Genomic DNA, 19,648 nt, shown 5'->3' on the forward strand with positions numbered 1-19,648 from the left:
TGAATTAGTTAAATGTTAAATTTTTAAATTTCTTGTATTTGATGACTACTAACCGTGGTGCTTTTATACCAGGGGTAAAAAGGGGACTTCTTGATTTGCTAGACTGAGGCATCTACCATGGAACTGGACATGTGCCTAGGAACCTCAAGTTCCTCTGATTGGTTCCTAGACTTGAGGTGTCAAGGAAAGAAGCTGCTTCCTCCTCCTTCAGGAGTCTTCTCCAGCACTTTCTCTTCCTGGGACTTCCAAGTCAGGGTTGAGGTGAAGGTGAGGATGGGGGGGGTCAAGGGCACCTTCCCCTCCCCCACCTCATTCCACTGAAACCACGGGAAAACGGTCTCGCACAGAAGGAAAGTTGATTATCTGGGCTTAATCAGCCAGTCAACAAGAAACAAAGGGCCTCAAGCTCGAGCCAAGCTTCCGAGGCCTGGCAAGCAGGTTCCGGGCCTCCAGCAGGGGACGGAGGCGGCGTGCCCGCCCTGCCCGGGGCACCACGGCTTCTCCCGTCACTCTGGCAGCCTCCAGTGGGGGGAAGGGCGGCAGGATGCCGGCGCACGCGTTTCCCCCAGCCCAGGGCGGAAGTGGGCAGCGGCGGGCGGAAGTGGGCAGCGGCGGGACCTTTACGGTCCGGTCTCCCAGGTGGGATCCGCGCGCCCAGGACTCTGACGTCAAGGTCTGGGAGGAGGCGGTGGATCCTTCGCGGATGCGGCCGCAGAAGCGCCGGGGACAGGGGCGTGGGGCCCCCGGGACTCCTACAGGGGACAGGCTGGGGACGCGCGCGGGTCCTCGCAGTTTACTTCCGGAGTCATGGTGTCAGGGGTCGCGGACGCTTGGGGTCCGCGTCCAGTCCCTCCGGGCTGCACCTTCACCAGACACCCCGGAAGCTCGCGGTGAGTGGGGTTCCCAGGGCGGGGCACGGAGGGCTCCTCCCCCTTCCGTCTCAGCCTCTGCAGCCGGAAGCGCAGCTGGGGGGGGGGGGGGCGGGTGTAGGACCGGCCGGGGCCGAGGAGGGATACCCGCTCACGCCTCGCGTCCCCCAGGTCTGGCGGAGCCTCCGAGGGAGCCCGTGTGGCATTCTGCACCGCTTCCTTTTGTAGCTCTCGGCCTACTCGCCTGGCTTTTCCCAGCTCTAATGTAAACAGGAATAATTTGGGTTTTTTTTTTTTTTTTTTTAGGTTTTCACAAGGCAAATGGGGTTAAGTGGCTTGCCCAAGGCCACACAGCTAGGTAATTATTAAGTGTCTGAGACCGGATTTGAACCCAGGTACTACTGACTCCAGGGCCGGTGCTTTATCCACTGCGCCACCTAGCCGCCCTGACAGTTCTAATCTGAATCAGATTCTTTTTTTCAAGTTAGTTTGAATGTTAATAAAATCCTACCTCGGCCCAGAGGCGCCTGAACCTGGGAAAAGGTAGGCTATGCTACCAGAACACCAGCTCTTCAGGATTCTACCTGGGTGCGACTGTGGACAGGTGAAGTATTTGGGTGTATGAAGGACCAACCTAGTTAAGTGTGGACAGGTTACTTCCTCATTCAATGATGAGTTTTGCTCAATCATTGCAACTCAAAAAGACCATTTCCGAAGATGAAAAGAAGTTTCCATCTCCATCAGAGAAAAAGACACCCAGTGACATCAAGTATTCCAGGAGTATGAATTATAAAATAATAAAGTATAAGAGACAAGCAAATTTAGGCCAACTCCTTCATCTGACAGTTGAGAAAATAGGGCAAGAGAAGTTCAGTGAACTGATTTGCCCAATGTCATACAGTATATTTGTAGTACAAGTAAGATTATTATCCTGGAGGTCATTCATCCAAAGTCCAATGCTCATTCTACTCTATCAGAGCAGAATCTTTTGAATCTTTTAATCATAAGTTTTTGCTTTCATATTACATGCTGTTTCCAATATAATCCTTCTTCTTAGTGAACCTTTGCTTTGTAACAGCATTCAGTAAAACGTATGTCCACTCCATTTCAGAAAGTATGAAAATGTAAAATATAAATCATGTAAAGGATAATAACCATTTCCTCCATACAAAATAGATACTTAACAGTAGATGCTCACAAATGTACATTATTAAGCAAGTACATTAATGAGCAAGTATATGCAATATTCCACACCCAGTTCTAATGAAAGAAGGTAAATTTTGTCACCTCTTCTCTGGGTCTAAGCTTGGCCACTATAATTATGTAATACTTTGAGTTGCTATCTTTTTCAGTTAATTCCTCAATTTTTCCTACTAATTGGATTACTTCTGATCACAATCTAGTTCTCATAATTAATGAACTACTCTCCTTTGCTTCTATGCAGGGATGCATAGTATTTTCTCTCTCTCTCTCTCTCTCTCTCTCTCTCTCTCTCTCTCTATATATATATATATATATATATATAATTATAAATATAAATTTTATAATTAAATTTATAATAATAAATATATTTATATATCATATTATTTCTTTATTCTCTTTTCAGGCAGGTAGGATTTAATAGTAAAGAAGATCCATAACTGTGCATTTGCCTGTTTAGATCTACAAACATATTTAAATATTTGAATTCTTTTGGCATATATATGCATACATATGTATATGTGTAATGTATGTATATGTGTGTGTATGTATACACACACACACACACACACACCAACTACTGGATGAGTGCCATGGGAGATATAACATACTGACTGGAGTATAGTATAGTTGGGGGATATTAATGGTAACTGACAGTTATATGAAGTTAATGTTTGGAAAGTGTTTTCTCCACAACAATTCTACAAAGCAGGTGGCAGAGAAGTCATAAGTATAGAAAAATCAAATAATAATACAGGTCTGCCAATGATTGATTGTAAAATTGTAAGGCAATATCATTGTGGGCTGGAAAAGCTGGGTCTTCAGAAAGAAGAACCTTGAGCCTAGCCTCACGCTTGAAGAAAAGTAGGATATGGTTAAGTAGAGAGGAGAAAAGCAGAATAAGCCAAAATGGAGCAATGCTTGGAAGTAAAAGAGGATCTTAGCTATCTAGTCAAATCATTTTATTTTACAGAGAAGGAAACTATGACTCAGAAACTTGCCCAAGATTACCTAGCTAATGATCAACCTGAGTTCAGAATTATAGCCAGAGTCTTTTGCATTCTGCATATTCAGAAAACAGCAAGAATATCACAATGCCTGGACTGAGAGCTCATAAATGGGAGCAATTGTTGAACATCCTAGAAACATCCTAGATTGGGACCAGATTGTTAAGGACTTTGTGGTGTTTTGATTCCATAATCAATTAAACATTAAGAAGCTGTTGAAAGTTCTTGAATTGTAACTTGAATTGATGAGAGTATTTTTAGATGTTTGTTGTTTTACATTATTCAGTTACTAGGGAAATTTAACTAGTTAAACTGTACATGTCTTAAAAATTTATTTTCCTTTTATAGAAATTTGTTAATTGTGTTTCTGGTGGGTATGAGGTTCAGAGAGGAGACAGATGTTATAATCTGTGGTAGATCATCTAGGATTGACCAAAAATATTTGTAACTCAAGACTGCATGTAGCTTTTGGATATAATGTAAGTTGGGAGAGAAAAATAAATTAGAATGATTTGGAAAGTCTTGGGTTAAAGAATGGCAATTATAGTTACAGAATTTGATACTTGGAAGAGAATACAATGGACATCTGTTCCAATTCACTATTTCATCTAATGTTAGTTTGAAGACTTCATAGGGGAAATCCACCACTTCTAAAGGCAGTCCATTCTATCTTTGGACAACTTGTATAGCAAAAAAAAAAAAGTTGGTTTTTTTCCCCTAACATACTTCTCTTTCAGCATTTTTTCCCCCTAACATAAATTTATGTTATAATATATAACATAAATTTATGATCCTCTGGTCTAATGATAGCTCTTGATAAACTAAAATTAACTGTCATGGCTCCCCTCAATTCTCCCCTCACATGCCCCTCCCCCCCCCAGTCTTCTGGATAATTTTCAGCTAATTAGTATCTTTCTTAAACTGTGATGTTCAGAGTTGCACATAGCATACCAGGTAAAGTCTGACCAGGGCAGAATACAATGAGGTTACTACTTCCTTATTCTTGAGAATTGTGCCTCTCTGTATTGCCCAAACTTATTAGCTTGTTTAGTTCTCATCATGGACTCAGTCAGCAAGTACTAACTATATGTTAGGCTCTGTGCTAGGGATTAAAAGACAAAAGTGAAGCTCTTTATGCCCTCAAGGAACTAATATTCTAATATTAGGTGATAATATTGTAGTGAGGAAGACAATATGAACATACCCATATATATATATATATAGTGAATAAAAAATTAATATAAAGTAAGTTTGGGGAGTATCATGAACTAGTAACTGGGCTTCATTTGTAGAAGGTGATGTTTAGGAAGACCAGTGCAAGTTATGGAAGTGGGACGTTGTCAGAGTGTGATGAGAGCAGCATTGTATAAGAATAGTGAAAATATAGGAGTGAGTCAGATTGTGAAGAGATTTAACTGTCAAACAGGAAGATAAATTTGATTTTATAAATAAGTAGAGAAATATGAATTTTTTAGCATAAGGGTAGCACCATCAGAATTTTAGGAAAATTCCTTTGGAAGTAACCTGGAATGGATTGATCTTGTATATTAAAACCATCTGATCTTTTGTCAACAAAATACTTTCTAACCATTCCTCTTCCAACTAGTACTTGAGAAGTTGAATTTTTGTACCTATTTAGCAGATTAGATTTTGCTCAATGCTCCAGTCTATTAAGATATTTTCTTCATCTAGACTCTTGTCATTCATTTTGCCTGCCAACCATCCCAGGTTTGTCTCATCTCCAGATTTGAGAAGCATGCTTTTCCTGTGTCATTTTCTGCTTTTATATAAGTCATTGGTGAAAATGTTAATGAGCATGGGGGCCAACAGGAATCCTTTGAGGTACTCCGCTGGAGACATTTTGTCATGTTCATATTTAACCATTACGGCAAAGTATTTCTCTCTCAGCTTCAGATTCCTCATCTGTAAAATGAGGATCATAATAGTATTTATCTTAGTTGTTGTAAGGATCAAATGGGATAATGTGGAAAGTGCTTTGCAAACATTAAAATATACTATATTAAAACAAACAAAACCCCCTAAGATCATGGCAATTGGTCCCATCACTTCCTAACAAAAAGAGAGAGAGGAAATGAAAAGAGTGTCAGATTTTATATTCTTGGGCTCAATGATCTGCAGACAGTGACTACAGACATGAAATTAAATTAATTTTCCTTGCTATGGCAAATCTGAACAGCATAATAAAAAGCAGAGGCATCATCTTTTCAATAATCCATAGCTTGGTGTTTCCAGTGACTACAGCCATGAAATTAAATTAATTTCTTTGGAAGGAAAGCTATGACAAATCTGAACAACAAATCTGAACTACAAAGCAGTGGCATTATCTTTTCAACAAAAGTCCATAGCTTGGTTTTTCCAGTAGCAATGTATGACTGAAAGTTGAACTATAAGGAAAGCTGAGCACAGCAAAATAATTACTTTTAAATTGTGGTGTTGGACAAGACTTTTGAGCATCCCTTGAACAACAAGAAGGTCAAATCACTTAATACCCGAAGAAATTAATTTAGGTTGTTCACTGAAAAGTCAAATATTGAAGCTGAAGCTTAATAGTTTGGACACATATAAATGAAGAGGGGACTCATTTGAAACGGGGATGGCAGAGGATGAAATAGTATCATGGAAACAACAAACATGAACCTGGACAATCTTTGAGAGATAGTGGAAGACAGAAGAGCCTGCTGTGCTCTGGTCCATAAAGTCATGAAGAGTTAAAACAGAACAACCTAACATAAAAACAAATAAATACAGATATTGTATTTACTATTACTACCATCACAGTATCTAGTCCATATTTTTCTATCTTCTCTACAAGAATAGTATAGGATACTTTATCAAAATTTTTAAAAGAAAAAGGATCAAAAGAGAAACTGATGGAGTTCCCAATTTTATTATCAAGGAATCTGAATTCTTATTAAGCGAAAAATTAATAAGGTTCCAAGGGATACAGTGAAGTTGGCTCTGAAGAAAGAAAGGGTACCTCACTTCTTTAGATACCAAATAGGCTAAAAGAAGGTCTGGAGATAGAATTAAGGTATGTAGAGTACTCTAAGACTAGATGGTCAGGACTAGTTCCTTGGAAGGAGGGGACTTATGTCCAGAAGAAAAGTAAACATATACAAAACTGTCAGTTTACTACTATAAATCATAGGATCAGTATCCTTATTTTAAAACAAACTCACTAGAGAGGTTAAATGATTTCTCTTGGATCACACATGTGTTAAGTGTGGAGTGAGATTTGAACTCAGATCCTGTAAACTTTAAGTGAAATAGTTTCCAACTGTACCATATCAACTGAATCCCTTAAAATTGCCTACTGTTGACTTAATTCAAATGCATTATAGTTTATACTCTCTAAGTTATGTCATACCATTAAAAATTGACTGTGTATTGAACCTCTGATCATGCTGTCCTGCTGTGATCATTTTAAAACATTTTTATATAAATATTTATTTTCCAATTATATACAATAGTAGTTTCCACCTATCATTTTTTGGTAAGGTTTTGACTCTTGCATATTTCCCCCCCCACAGAAGGCAGTCTGATAATCTTTACATTGTTTCCATGCTATAAACTGATTAAAATTGAATGTGTTGAAAGAAAAACATATCTTTGAGGAAAAAATAAAATATTAGAGATAGCAAAATTATGTAGTACATAAAACAACTTTTTTTTAAAAATTGAAGGTAATAGTTTTTGATATTTGTTTAAACTCCATAGCTCTTTCTCTGGATACGGATGATATTCTCCATCACAGATACCCTAAAATTGTCCTGATTATTGCACTCACTGATGGATTAAGCAAGTCCATTAAGGTTGATCACCACCCCCATGTTGCTGTTACGTGTACAATGTTGTTCTGGTTCTGCTTATCTCACTCAATATCAGTTCATGCAAGTCTTTCCAGGCCTCTCTGAAATCCCATCCCTCCTGATTTCTAATAGAACAATAGTGTTCCATAACACACACACACCACAATTTGTTCAGCCAATCCCCAAGTGATGGACATACACTCGATTTCCAATTCTTTGCTACCACAAACAGAGCTGCTATGAATATTTTTGTACAAGAGATATTTTTACCCTTTTTCATGATCTCTTTGGGATATAGACCCAGTAGTGGTATTGCTGAATCAAAGGGTATGAACATTTTTATTGTCCTTTGGGCCTAATTCCAAATTGTTCTCCAGAAAGGCTGGAACAGTTCACAGCTCCACTAACACTTGTATTAGTGTCCCAGATTTCTCACATCCCTTCCAACATTGCTTATTGTCTTTTCTGGCCATATTGGCCAATCTGAGAGGTGTGAGGTGGTACCTCAGAGATACTTTAATTTGCATTTCTCTAATCAGTAATAATTTAGAGAATTTTTTTCATTTGACTATGGATAGCTTTGATTTCCTCATCTGCAATTGCCTTTGCATATCCTGCAGTGATCATAGTGAAGATTGAGTGCTCCCAAAAAAGAAAAATGGGGCAAGGCTGTGGATTCTTTGAAGGAGAAATTAACCTTTTTCAGATCACCAAGCTGGTGGAATCAGAATTCACCTCTCCAGCCTGTTACCTACTAACTCCCCAGACATTTGTCTTCCTTTGTCAGTAAGTTCACTTCCTGGTCCATAGTTCCTTTCTCCATGCCAATTTCTAGGGAATTTCAACATAATGTTAAATATTGATGTTCTCTGAAATGCCTTAACTTCTGATTTCTTCATCTATTCAACTCTGGTGACCTACTTTTTCACTCTGCTTCAGATTTCCACCCCATATACACAGGGTTGATGAACCTCAGTTCTTGCCATCACACACAAGTTTTTCATTGTCATCAGGTGGTAAATTCTCAGACATTATGTACCAACAATATATTAGGCACTGGGGATACAATTTAAAGAATGAAGCTTTTTTCTATCTAAAGAATGAAGCTTACATTATTGTGGTTTTGATCTCTGAAATTTCTTTATCCAATCATAAAATTGTATATAAATATGAAGAACTGTTAACATGTGTCATAATAATGAAGGCATTAAAACTTATTATGGAAGCTTCTATGTAAGTTTCAAGTAAAGTATGACTATAAAGTAAGTAACTATTAAAGGTAAATGTAGGGGCGGCTAGGCGACTCAGTGGATAATGCATCGGCCCTGGAGTCAGGAGTACCTGGGTTCAAATCCAGTCTCTGACACTTGATAATTATCTAGCTGTGCGGCCTTGGGCAAGCCACTTAACCCCATTTGCCTTGCAAAAACCTAAAAAAAAAAAAAAAAAAAAAAAGGTAAATGTAAACTCAATATACTTTTTTCAAGATAGCCTTGAAGTTTGTCTTATTTTTTTCCATAGCCTTCTCTCTCTCTCCTAATAATGAATGTAATGGAGAAGATATCCCTAAGATATTCTTAATAATAATAAATTATAATTAATAAATTTTTATTGGTCTCTCTAGGCTCTTTTGAATTCTTGGAAGAATTTTCCTCCCTCAATAACAGCCAACATATCAAGACTGCTTTTGTCAAATGCAATTTATTTGTTGTTTTACAGAGTTCTATCCTGGACTCTCTTCTCCCTCTATTTTAATTCACTTCACTGTTCATGAATGTTATGAGAATTCCATGAAGGAATAAAGCACTTCCAGTAACCTGGAACTATGAGTATGTCCTGTGCCTGTATGTTTTTTCCAAGAAAGAGTCCATCCATTCCTTGGGGACGATTGTACCCCTGGTTTGGGGGGATGTTATTGTAACAGCTATCCTTGTTATCACTAATTAGTAAACAATCTTTTAGAAAGTATTTAACTTTAATTTGTAATCAATGTGGAGTCCACTAATAAGTGCTCTTGAGAGTTCTAGAAACCCTAGAACTGTATCTTTATTCCTAGAATCTTGAGGGGAGAAGTTGCTCTCAGAGATCCAACTAGTCAATGTAGTGATAGTTCAGTTTTATTTTTAATTAATTATCCCAATGTCTGTTTTTTTAATTAGACACTTAGGTATATTTATACTTTCTCTATGTTAACAATTTATTCCTTAGATTCTTGGACTTCCCCCATCCCAAAGAAATGACCAAGAGAAAATAAAAAAAATACCACCACCATCCCCAGGAAGTGAACCTTCTTAACTCTACAATTTTAAAATGGCAGCTGCTTTGGCCCTCCCAGCTCCAGAGGAACAGGAGGAATTTCTGACAGTGAAGGTGGAGGAAGAAAATCATACATGGGAGCAGGAATCTGGATTACAAAGGAATAACCTTTATACTAGAGAGATCTTCCGCAGGCAGTTCAGGCAATTCTGTTACCAAGAGACCCCTGGCCCTCGTGAAGCTCTTCGAAGGCTTAGAGAACTCTGCCTTCAGTGGCTAAGGCCAGAAGTACACACAAAGGAGCAGATTCTGGACCTGCTGGTGCTGGAACAGTTTCTCAACATCCTCCCAGAGGACCTCCAGATCTGGGTATCAGAACATCATCCTTTGAGTGGAGAAGAAGCAGTGACTGTGCTGGAGGATTTGGAGAGAGAATTTGATGAGCCAGAAGAACAGGTGGGAAATGGAAGTGCGAACTATTTTGAGAGAATGAGTGTTTGAATCAACAAGTAGGAGAAAAAGTATTTCAAGGATAATTAGTATACACAGTTCAGTCTGTATTTTACTTTTTCTCCTTTGTTCTTCCTTTCATGCCCTGTCTCCGTAGTGGAAAGTTTCTTGTGATTTAGTATCTGATATTTAAATTTTGATTCTTGGCAATTTCCTCACCAATCTAACTATATTTAATTGTCCCTAGGTTCCAACTTGTGCTCATAAACAAGAAATGTTCTTGGAGAAGATAGTGCCTATGGAAGCAACACATAAGACACCAGATGTTCATTTTCAGCCCCTGGGAACACAGATCCAATATAAATCCCAAGAGATGCATCCTGTTAAAGAAACTGGTGAGAAGCAAAATTTCCTCTGGAAGCTCACTGCCTCTTTAGAATTAGGCATTCTCTTGAGTATTTTTGTAGAAGAGATTCTATGGAGACTATATATAATTTTATATGTAGAATATATATTCTACATATTTTCTATGCAGAAACATTCAACAGAATAAATAGGATTTAGGTAAAATACCATTATAAGACTGCTTGTATCATAACAGTGCTCTCCATGACCTAGGTGTTGCTCATAGATAAGAATGGTTGGCTTTTATTAACAGTGATTAATCTTGTGGCATAATTGCCTTCTCTAGTTTGTCTCTATAACTGTTTTAAAAAATATTGGTTTTAATTAGCCAAAATCTTCTTTCTTCTCCCCTTCAACTTTCTATTCCTTATTCTCCCATTCCAATCTCTACCAATTACGAACACATTAAGACCTAAACCTATTACAAACATATATAGTCAAACAAAAAAACTTTCTACATTGGTCACGTCCTAAAAGAATGTTTCATCATTAGTTCTCCAGAATTGTGGTTGGTCATTATGCTGATGCAAGTTCTGTACAATAATAACAATTATGGGGAGGCTAGGTGGCACAGTGGATAGAGCACCAGCCCTGGAGTCAGGAGTACCTGAGTTCAAATCTGGCCTTAGACATTTAATAATTACCTAGCTATGTGGCCTTGGACAAGCCACTTAACCCCATTTGCCTTGCAAAAACCTAAAAAATAATAATAATAACATTTATATACCGTAACTTTCCGTTTCCCAATTTATGAGTACCTCCTCAGATTCCCATTCTTTGCCATCGTGGAAAAAACTATATATATGTATATATGTATATGTATATATTACAACCTTAGAGTTTTATTTGCTTAGGTCTTTTCCTTCCCTTAATCTTCTTTTCCTTTAATTTGCCATCTCTCCTCCCTTTTCCTTCTGTTTCTCTGAGTGAAATATATTTTTATACTCACTTGTCTGTGTATGTATGTATGTCTGTGCATATTCTTCACTCCTTTGATCAGTTGATATGAGCATGAAGTTCAAATGTCAGCCATTCTACCCCATTCTTTCCTCTTTGTTTGTATAGATATCTACATGTGAACCCTGTTTATGTGAGATAATTGTCCCCAAATCTCCTTTGCCTCTCCCATTGTATTCCTCTCTTTTCATTCTTCTATTGCAATCATCAAAAATATAACCCACAAAGGTACTTCAGTAGGAACTGATACTAACTGACAGCTTTACTGGCTTTTATCCAACCTTGGTTGAAAATTCACATTTGAATGAGAAGAGGACCTGCATATTGACAATGGAATTCCCTAAATAGAGGTCCTAGGCTAAGGGAAGGGAAGAGTACAAACTGCTAGCAGCAGGAGTAATAACAATAGCAGTGAGAAGTAATCTTGACTACTTAAAACAAAGTATTTTTTTTAAAATCTCACAAAACTCAGGAACTTTGATCAATACAATGACCAACCATAGTTCCTGAATACCCATGGTGAAACATATTATACACCTTCTGATAGAAGAAATAGACTCAGAGCATAAATTGAGACCTTTTTTATTCATGGCTAGAGAGAAATTTTGTTTTGACTAGCTATACATATTTATGACAGGAGTTTTCTTTTTCTTGCTTTCTCAATGGGATAGGAAGGGAATGGTGGCACTGAAGGAAGTGGGAGACAGAAGGTTGATCTTTGAAAATAAAATAAAATTTAATTAAATAAAATAGGAATATGTCTATCTTTCTGGTCTTGTGGATGAAAGAGAGTAAAATTTGAATTTATAAAACTAAATTTATAAAACTATTCAAAATTAAGCATCTCCTACTGTGATCATCTGTTGGTTTGCCTTTTTTATCTGGCTTGATTACAATCCATATTACTATTTTTGCCTTCCTCTCTGATCCTTCTTGAACCTCCTTTCTATTTCTCCATTTGTAGTTAAAAAAAAGTTCCCTCAGTGAATTAGTTTGAGCTAAAATATCCTCTTTACCCCTCTCCCACCTTCAGCGGGGAGAGAACAACTGATATGTTATAATTTATTTTTTATTTTAGATGACAAGACAAGCATTGAGAATGGCAAGTTAACTCCAAAACAGGAAACTTCTACAGAAATGGATAGAACTGACGAACTGAATTGTGATATTCTCCAGGGTCCTGAATGTAGAGAAATGTGTGAACAAGAAGGCAAATCAGAAAGACAATGGGGGAACCCTTCAGTGGAAAGACCTTATATATGTGGTGAATGTGGGAAAAATTTTACTCAGAATTCAATTCTCATTGAACATCAGAGAACTCACACTGGAGAGAAACCTTATGAATGTGATGAATGTGGGAGAGCTTTCAGTCAGAGGTCTGGCCTTTTCCAACATCAGAGACTCCATACAGGAGAGAAACGATATCAATGTAATGTGTGTGGCAAAGCTTTCAGTCAGAATGCAGGGCTTTTTCATCATCTCAGAATCCATACTGGAGAAAAACCCTATCAGTGTAATCAGTGTAATAAAAATTTTAGCCGTCGCTCAGTCCTTCTCAAACATCAGCGAATTCACACTGGAGAAAGACCTTATGAATGTGATGAGTGTGGCAAGAACTTCATTTACCATTGCAACCTTATTCAACATCGGAAAATTCACACAGTAGTTGAGTCAAACTAGTTCTTTGCAGTAGGGAACCAAGAGAGGGATTTCTTAGGTATAGGGAATTCCCAAAGATGGTTGGTACTTTATATCTTAGAGAGTTGACTGGGGGCATAAAGAGGTTAAGTGTCCAGGTCTTCCTGATGTGAAGATGACCTCTTTATCTGTGTAATGTGTGGGGCAAACTTTACAGATGACAGAATTATAGGCACTTTATCTGAGGAATCCATTCTTAATTTTATCCTCTTTTGAGCATCAGAATGAAAAAATGCTAACTTGTATTTAACTTTTTTTAATGTAATAATACTCTTCCAGGGAATCCTAATGGTGATTCCTAAACCATTCTTTGAATGTACTTATTTTAAATGTATTAAATATTTAATACATATTTAATGAATTAAATAGTATAAGTAATTATTTTAATAATGTATTGAATTTTTAATTAAGGAGCTACATTTTTTTTTCAGTTTTTGCAAGGCAAATGGAGTTAAGTGACTTGCCCAAGGCCACACAGCTAGGTAATTATTAAGTGTCTGAGGCTGGATTTGAACTCAGGTACTCCTGACTCCAGGGCCCGTGCTCTATCCACTGCGCCACCTAGCTGCCTCCAGAGCCATATTCTTAAGAGAATTCAAAATGCTACATTGTTAATGGCTTTGTTAGGGTACTGCTTCTAGTTCAACTCAGTCATAGTGTATCCCTTATCAAAAATAGACAAAATAGGGGCAAGCTAGGTGGCGCAGTGGATAGAGCACGGGCCCTGGAGTCAGGAATACCTGAGTTCAAATCCAGCCTCAGACACTTAATAATTACCTAGCTGTGTGGCCTTGGGCAAGCAACTTTAACCCCACTGCCTTGCAAAAAGCCTAAAAAAAAAATAGACAAAAATAAGATAACTATGCTTAACTACTTGCTACTCATAAGGTATCTTTCAGTCATTTAAGTTTCTTAGCCCATTTTTAATTCTTCTGGTTGTAGAAAATACCTTAAAAACCTGAGTCTAGTGCTTTGTCAAAAATCAGTCTTGTAAAAAAAAATACTTAATATTTTCAATAACCTAATTCCCTTCATATCTCCCAGTATAATGACATATCCTTAAAACTGCAGAAGGGAAAAAGCCAAGACAGGCTTCTCTTCATAATATTAAATAAGTCAGCACTTTCACAGACAACTTTCAGAATACCAATTTATATTTTGGTATCTCTCCAGATCCTTTGGATGGGACTGTTCTGAAACTCATAGTTTCATATGCCATCCCATATAATCATTATAATATTTTTTCATAAGCCCATATGTCATCATCATTCCCTCGTTAAACAATCAGTAAGGTTCCCATGCAACTTTATATTTACCCAAAAGTAAGCTCTTTTTTTCTTCCAAATGACATTGATTGAATAATTACTGTGTACAAAGTCTTGTCTTAAACTTACTGAAGGGATAAAGCAATATTAAGACATGGTCATCTTTGTTGCTCGGCTAAGCTTGTTGGGAAGATGGAAGATAAAGAAAATGACTTAAAACTCAGACCATCAGACACTAGAAGGGAATTTAGAGACCAATCTAGTTCAAGGATTCTTTTTCCTATTTTTTAGGGTTTTTGTTTTTTGCAAGGCAAATGGGGTTAAGTGGCTCGCACAAGGCCACACAACTAGGTAATTATTAAGTGTCTGAGACCGGATTTGAATCCAGGTACTCCTGACTCCAAGGCTGGTGCTTTATCCACTACACCACCGAGCTGCTCCTAGTATGCCACCTAGCCTCCCCTTAGTTCAAGGATTACTAACTAGCAGTCCGTAAATGTCTTTTAAAAAATATTTTGATAAATATTTCAACATAATTGGTTTCCTTTGTAATCCTAAGTATTTTATTTATTTAAAAATATTCTTAGAAGGGGTCCATAGGCCCAGCCAAACAAGATTAAGAACCTCTGATCTGGGGCCGAATGCCTTGTTAAACAGATAAGTTTTGGTAGCTTTCTAAGGCCCAGAGAGGTGAAACTTCTCTTTATCCAAAGTCATACTGTTAATTTGAACTGAGATTAGTCTTCAAGCTTTTGAATTCTCAGCTTTTCCATTACTACCCTAAAAATATATCATTACCGAATGATAATTATAAGCATATCCTGTGAAAAAGAAATGTTAAATGATTGAATTTTAAATCAAAATTATTTAAGATAATTTTTATTAGGTCATTGCAGCTATGTTTCAATAAATCTGCACTTTTACTATTAATGTTGTATGGTCCAATAAATGCCCTGTTTTTTTAATTTATTGCCTTTTCTCTGTTTCTGTCTAATCCCCTCTTCAGCCCATATCATCCTAGCATGTCAGGAAATAGAATTTGAGCAACAATTCCTATCCCATTGTAGAAAAATGGGGAAAAGGAGTACTTACTAGAAGTTGGGTAACTTTAGTTGAGTGTGTTGATTATTGTACTATCATTGTTTTTACTTAGATTTGTTAATTGAATTGCTATTATCAGAAAAATACTAATTTTTTATTATATGACTTTTTAAAAAATATTAAATATAATTTTTATTATATGTTCACACCAAAAATTTTGATGGCAGAAATGAATCAAAAAAGTCAGCATAAAGAAATTTGATTTATATACAATTTTTCAGTAATACATACTTCATAAAATAAGTAGCCATAACCATATCATATGGACTAAAATAACATCAATTTTACTCTTAAAGCAACTTGGAATTCAGAAATTAGAATTCTGAAGTTGGATATTTGGATGCCTCCTTAACATCATTTTTAAAAGATTTAAGCATTTGATTGGCACATTAAAGTTTTCATAAAAACTAAGCAAAGAAAAACAATGAATTATACTTCGATTTGTAATATAAAAATACACAACCTACAATTAATTAAATACAATTAAAATGATGTCTCAGATTTACTCCAGTTGTCAACATTCAAAATTTGTCATCAAGTCAAATGAAATCAACAAGCATTTCTTAAAGTACCTATTATTATATGTCAGATACTGTTCTAGTCCCTTGCCCTTGAGGTGCTCACAATCTAATGGGGCAGAAAATATGCAAGCAATTATGTACAAACAAGTTATATACAAGAAAAATTATAGAACATTTCAGAGGTAATGCATTAGCATTAAGGGCAACTGGTAAAGGCTTTTTTCAGATGATGAAATTTTGGTTGACATAGGAAATCATGAAGCAGAGACAAGAAGGGAAGGAATTCTAAGCACAAGGGACAGCCATCAAAAATACATGGAAAAGGGAGGTGGAGTATCTTGGAGGGAGGAAGAGCAAAGAGACCAATATCATTATAAAGCATATGAAGGCAAGGAAGGTATAAAAAATTTGAAAAGGTAGGAAGAAATCTGAAAAGGTCTTAAGAGACAGAGGATTATATATTTGATACTTGAGTAAAAGGGAGGAAAATGGACTTTATTGAAGGTGGTAGTAGTAAGGAAAGGGGTATGATATAAAGTTATGCTTTAGGAAGATCACTTTGATAGTTGAATAAAGGCTAGATTGGAGTAGAAAAAGTAGGGAGATGAACCAGAAAGCTATTGTAGTCATCCAGATTTGAGGAATGAAGGCCTACACTAGGTGGGTAGCAGTGTCAAAGGTGAGAAGGTAACATATTTGAGAGCTATTATAAAGACAGAATCTTTAGGACTTGGAAAATGATTAAATGTGGGGAAGTTTAGTATGACTGAGATGTTTAGAATGGTTGTAAACCTACTTGAGTGAGAGAATGATGGTGCTCTTGACAATTGTAGAGAAATTAGAAAGAGGAGAGAGTTTTTGGGAAAAGATGAGTTCATTTCTGGACATGATGAGATTAAGATGTCTACAGGACACCCAATTTGAGACTGGGTGATAGGTGGTTGAGATAGTCAGTTGGAAATGCAAGATTAGAGATGAGGAGAAAAGGTTAGGATAAATACCATTTGCAGTATCATTTGCAAAGAGATAACTAAATATGTCTTAGTCTGCAGTGAAAGGGGTTGGGCAGGACATGAAATTATCAAATGAGACATTGCCCAGAAGGAAGAGAAGAGGACCCGTGACATAGCCTGGGAAGACATCCAAAGTTAGTAGGCATGACCTTGATAAAGATCCAGGAAATGAAACTGAGAAGGAGCTGCCAAACAGGAAAACCGAGGGAGAATAGAGTCTTTGAAACCTAAGAAATAGAGAGTATCTAAAAGTGAGCAGTAGGGTCAAAGACTATCAAAAGGTTAAGAAAAATGAAGGTTGAGAAAAGGACATTAGCTTTAGTAATTAAGAGATCCTGGTAGTTTGTTGAGAGCCATTTCAGTTCAATAATAAGACAGGAACTAAGTTTTAGAGTGTTTTGAAAAAAAGTATAGGCTATTACAGTGGAAGCATTGGTTGTAAACAGTTCCAAGAAGGTTAGCTGCAAGAGGGAAGAGCAATAAAGGATGAAAACTAACTGGAATGGAAGGATCAACTGAGGGGTAAGATATGGGACCAAGGATGGGTAAGATATGGGCATGTTTGCAGACAGTAGGGTAGCAACTAGTACTACCAACACATTTTATTTTATTTGAAAGATTTTATTTATTTTGAGTTTTACAAATTTGCCCCTATTCTTGCTTCCCTTCCCCACCCCCCACAGAAGGCAGTCTGTTAGTCTTTACATTGTTTCCATGGTATGCATTGATCTAAGTTGAATATAATGAGAGAGAAATCATATCCTTAAGGAAGAAAAATAAAGTATAAGAGACAGCAATGTTACATAATAATGGTTTTTTCCTAAACTGAAGGTAATAGTCTTTGGTCTTTGTTCAAACTTCACACCTCCCTCTCTGGATACAGATGGTATTCTCTATTGCAAATAGCCCAAAATTGTCCATGATTGTTGCACTGATGGAATGAGCAAGTCCATCACAGATGATGATCACCCCCATGTTCCTGTTAGGGTACACAATGTTCTCCTGGTTCTGCTCATCCCAATCAGCACCAGTTTATGCAAATCCCTCCATGCTTTCCTGAATTCCCATCCCTCCTGGTTTCTTTTTTTTTTTTTTTTTTGGTTAATATGACTTTATTTATATATTACTAGAATATTCTTGTTTAAGAGTAAACATAAGGGGTGGCTAGGTGGTGCAGTGGATAGAGCACCAGCCCTGGAGTCAGGAGTACCTGGGTTCAAATCCAGCCTCAGACACTTAATAATTACCTAGCTGTGTGGCCTTGGGCAAGCCACTTAACCCCATTTGCCTTGCAAAAACCTAAAAAAAACCAAAGAGCAAACATTAATACCCCTTCCCCCACAAAAATATAGCACCACATGAGAAATAAAGTAAAAGAAAGAGAAAAAAATGTGTTTCAGTCTGTGTTATGATACCATCAGCTCTGTCTCAGGTGGATCACATTCTTTGTTATAAGTCCTTCACAGAAGTTACTTCCATATTTTTCCACAGTTGCTGTTGCTGATGGTAATTCCCTCTATCCATTCCTCCCCACTATCATATATTTTCTCTCTCTCCTTTCACTCTGTCCCTCTTCTAAAATGTGCTGCAGGGTAGCTGAATGGTGCAGCAGACAGAGCACTGCCCCTGGGGCCAAGAGGCCCCAAGCCCACATACCACCCCAGAGACCCAGAAACCACCCAGTCCCGTGGTCCTGGACAGGCCACCCAATCCCAACACATTACAAAAAGTAAAAAAGAAAATGTGTTATATCTGACTGTTCTCTCCTATGATATACCCTCTACTCTATCACCCACATCCCCTCCCTTCCCCCGTCCCCCTTCACTCCTTTTTACTCTAGATTCTATACCCTATTGAGTGTGCATGCTGTTTCCTCTCTGAGCCATTTCTGATGAGAGTGAAGGTTCCCTTTTTCCACCTCACCTTCCCCCCTTCCATATCAATGCAAAAGCTCATTGCAAAAAAAAAATCTTTTGTATGAAATATCTTAGCCTATTCCACCTCTCCTTTCTCTTACTTCCCATACATTTCCCTTTTAGCCATTGACTCCATTTTACAATATATTATATCTTCAAATTCAGCTCTCTCCTTTGCTTCATCTATAAAAGCTCCTTCTACCTGCTCTATTAAATGAGAAGGTTCATGTGAGTATTATCAGTATCATTTTTCTGTGCAGGAATACATGCAATTCATCAACTCCCTCATAATTTACCCTTCTCCGCTTTCTATGCTTCACCTGAGCCCTGTATTTGAAGGTCAGACTTTCTGTTCAGCTCTGGTCATTTTAACAGGAACATTTGAAATTCCCTTGTTTCATTGAAAGTCCATCTTTTCCTCTGGAAGAGGATGTTCAGTTTTCCTGGGTAGTTGATTCTCGGTTGCATTCTAAGCTCTTTGGCCTTCTGGAATATTATATTCCAAGCCCTACTAGCCCTTAATGTAGTTGCTGCTAAGTCCTGTGTGATCCTGACTGCAATTCCATGATATTTGAATTGTGTCCTGGCTGCTTGTAATATTTTCTCTTTCACTTGGGAATTCTAGAACTTGGCTATAATATTCCTAGGGGTTGTTTTTTAAAATCTCTTTTTTGGGGGAGATTGGTAGATTCGCTCAATTTTTATTTTGCCCTCTGCTTCTAGAATATCAGGGCAATTTTACTGTAGAAATTCTTTAAAAATGAGGTAAAGACTCTTTTCCTGATCATGACTTTCAGGTATCCCAATAATTTTTAAATTATCTTTCCTGAATCTGTTTTCCAGATCAGTTGGTTTTACAATGAGATGTTTCACATTTTCTTCTAATTTTTCATTCTTTTGGTATTGAAGTATTGTACCTTGATTTCTCGTAAAGTCATCAGCTTCCTTTAGCTCCATTCTACATCTGAAGGATTGTTTTCCTCAGAGAGCTTTCTTATCTCCTTTTCCATCTGGCCAATTCTGTTTTTTAAAGCATTCTTCTCCTCAATAACTTTTTTGAACTGTATTATCCATTTGACTTATGCTGGTTTTTAACATGTTATTTTCTTCAGCATTTTTTTTGGATCTCCTTGACTAAGCTGCTGACTTCGTTTTCATGT

General features: G+C 37.3%; 1 protein-coding gene across 2 annotated transcripts; it reads left to right on the forward strand.

Annotated features, from left to right (window-relative positions):
* Positions 1-618: 618 nt before the first annotated feature.
* On the forward strand, positions 619-13,168 carry LOC141514627 (zinc finger and SCAN domain-containing protein 23-like). Of its 2 annotated transcripts, XM_074225597.1 has the most exons (5): positions 619-890; positions 1,176-1,473; positions 9,115-9,618; positions 9,860-10,007; positions 12,053-13,168. In XM_074225597.1, the coding sequence occupies exons 3-5, from the start codon at positions 9,217-9,219 to the stop codon at positions 12,652-12,654; spliced, it is 1,152 nt and encodes a 383-aa protein (XP_074081698.1). In that variant the 5' UTR covers positions 619-890; positions 1,176-1,473; positions 9,115-9,216; the 3' UTR covers positions 12,655-13,168. The 2 variants fall into 2 exon arrangements, with proteins under 2 accessions (XP_074081698.1, XP_074081697.1); XM_074225596.1 differs by lacking the exon at positions 1,176-1,473.
* Positions 13,169-19,648: the final 6,480 nt, after the last annotated feature.

Source organism: Macrotis lagotis, chromosome 2 (assembly GCF_037893015.1).
Source record: "Macrotis lagotis isolate mMagLag1 chromosome 2, bilby.v1.9.chrom.fasta, whole genome shotgun sequence".
Lineage (NCBI taxonomy): Eukaryota > Metazoa > Chordata > Mammalia > Peramelemorphia > Peramelidae > Macrotis > Macrotis lagotis.

What these genes read in the sequence shown, in the direction of transcription:
- LOC141514627 (XM_074225597.1), top strand. Translation starts at nt 9,217, where the DNA reads ATGGCAGCTGCTTTGGCCCTCCCAGCTCCAGAGGAACAGGAGGAATTT. An exon ending in TTGATGAGCCAGAAGAACAG is followed by an intron (nt 9,619 to 9,859) that starts GTGGGAAATGGA and finishes AATTGTCCCTAG; the next exon opens with GTTCCAACTTGTGCTCATAA. An exon ending in GCATCCTGTTAAAGAAACTG is followed by an intron (nt 10,008 to 12,052) that starts GTGAGAAGCAAA and finishes TTTTTATTTTAG; the next exon opens with ATGACAAGACAAGCATTGAG.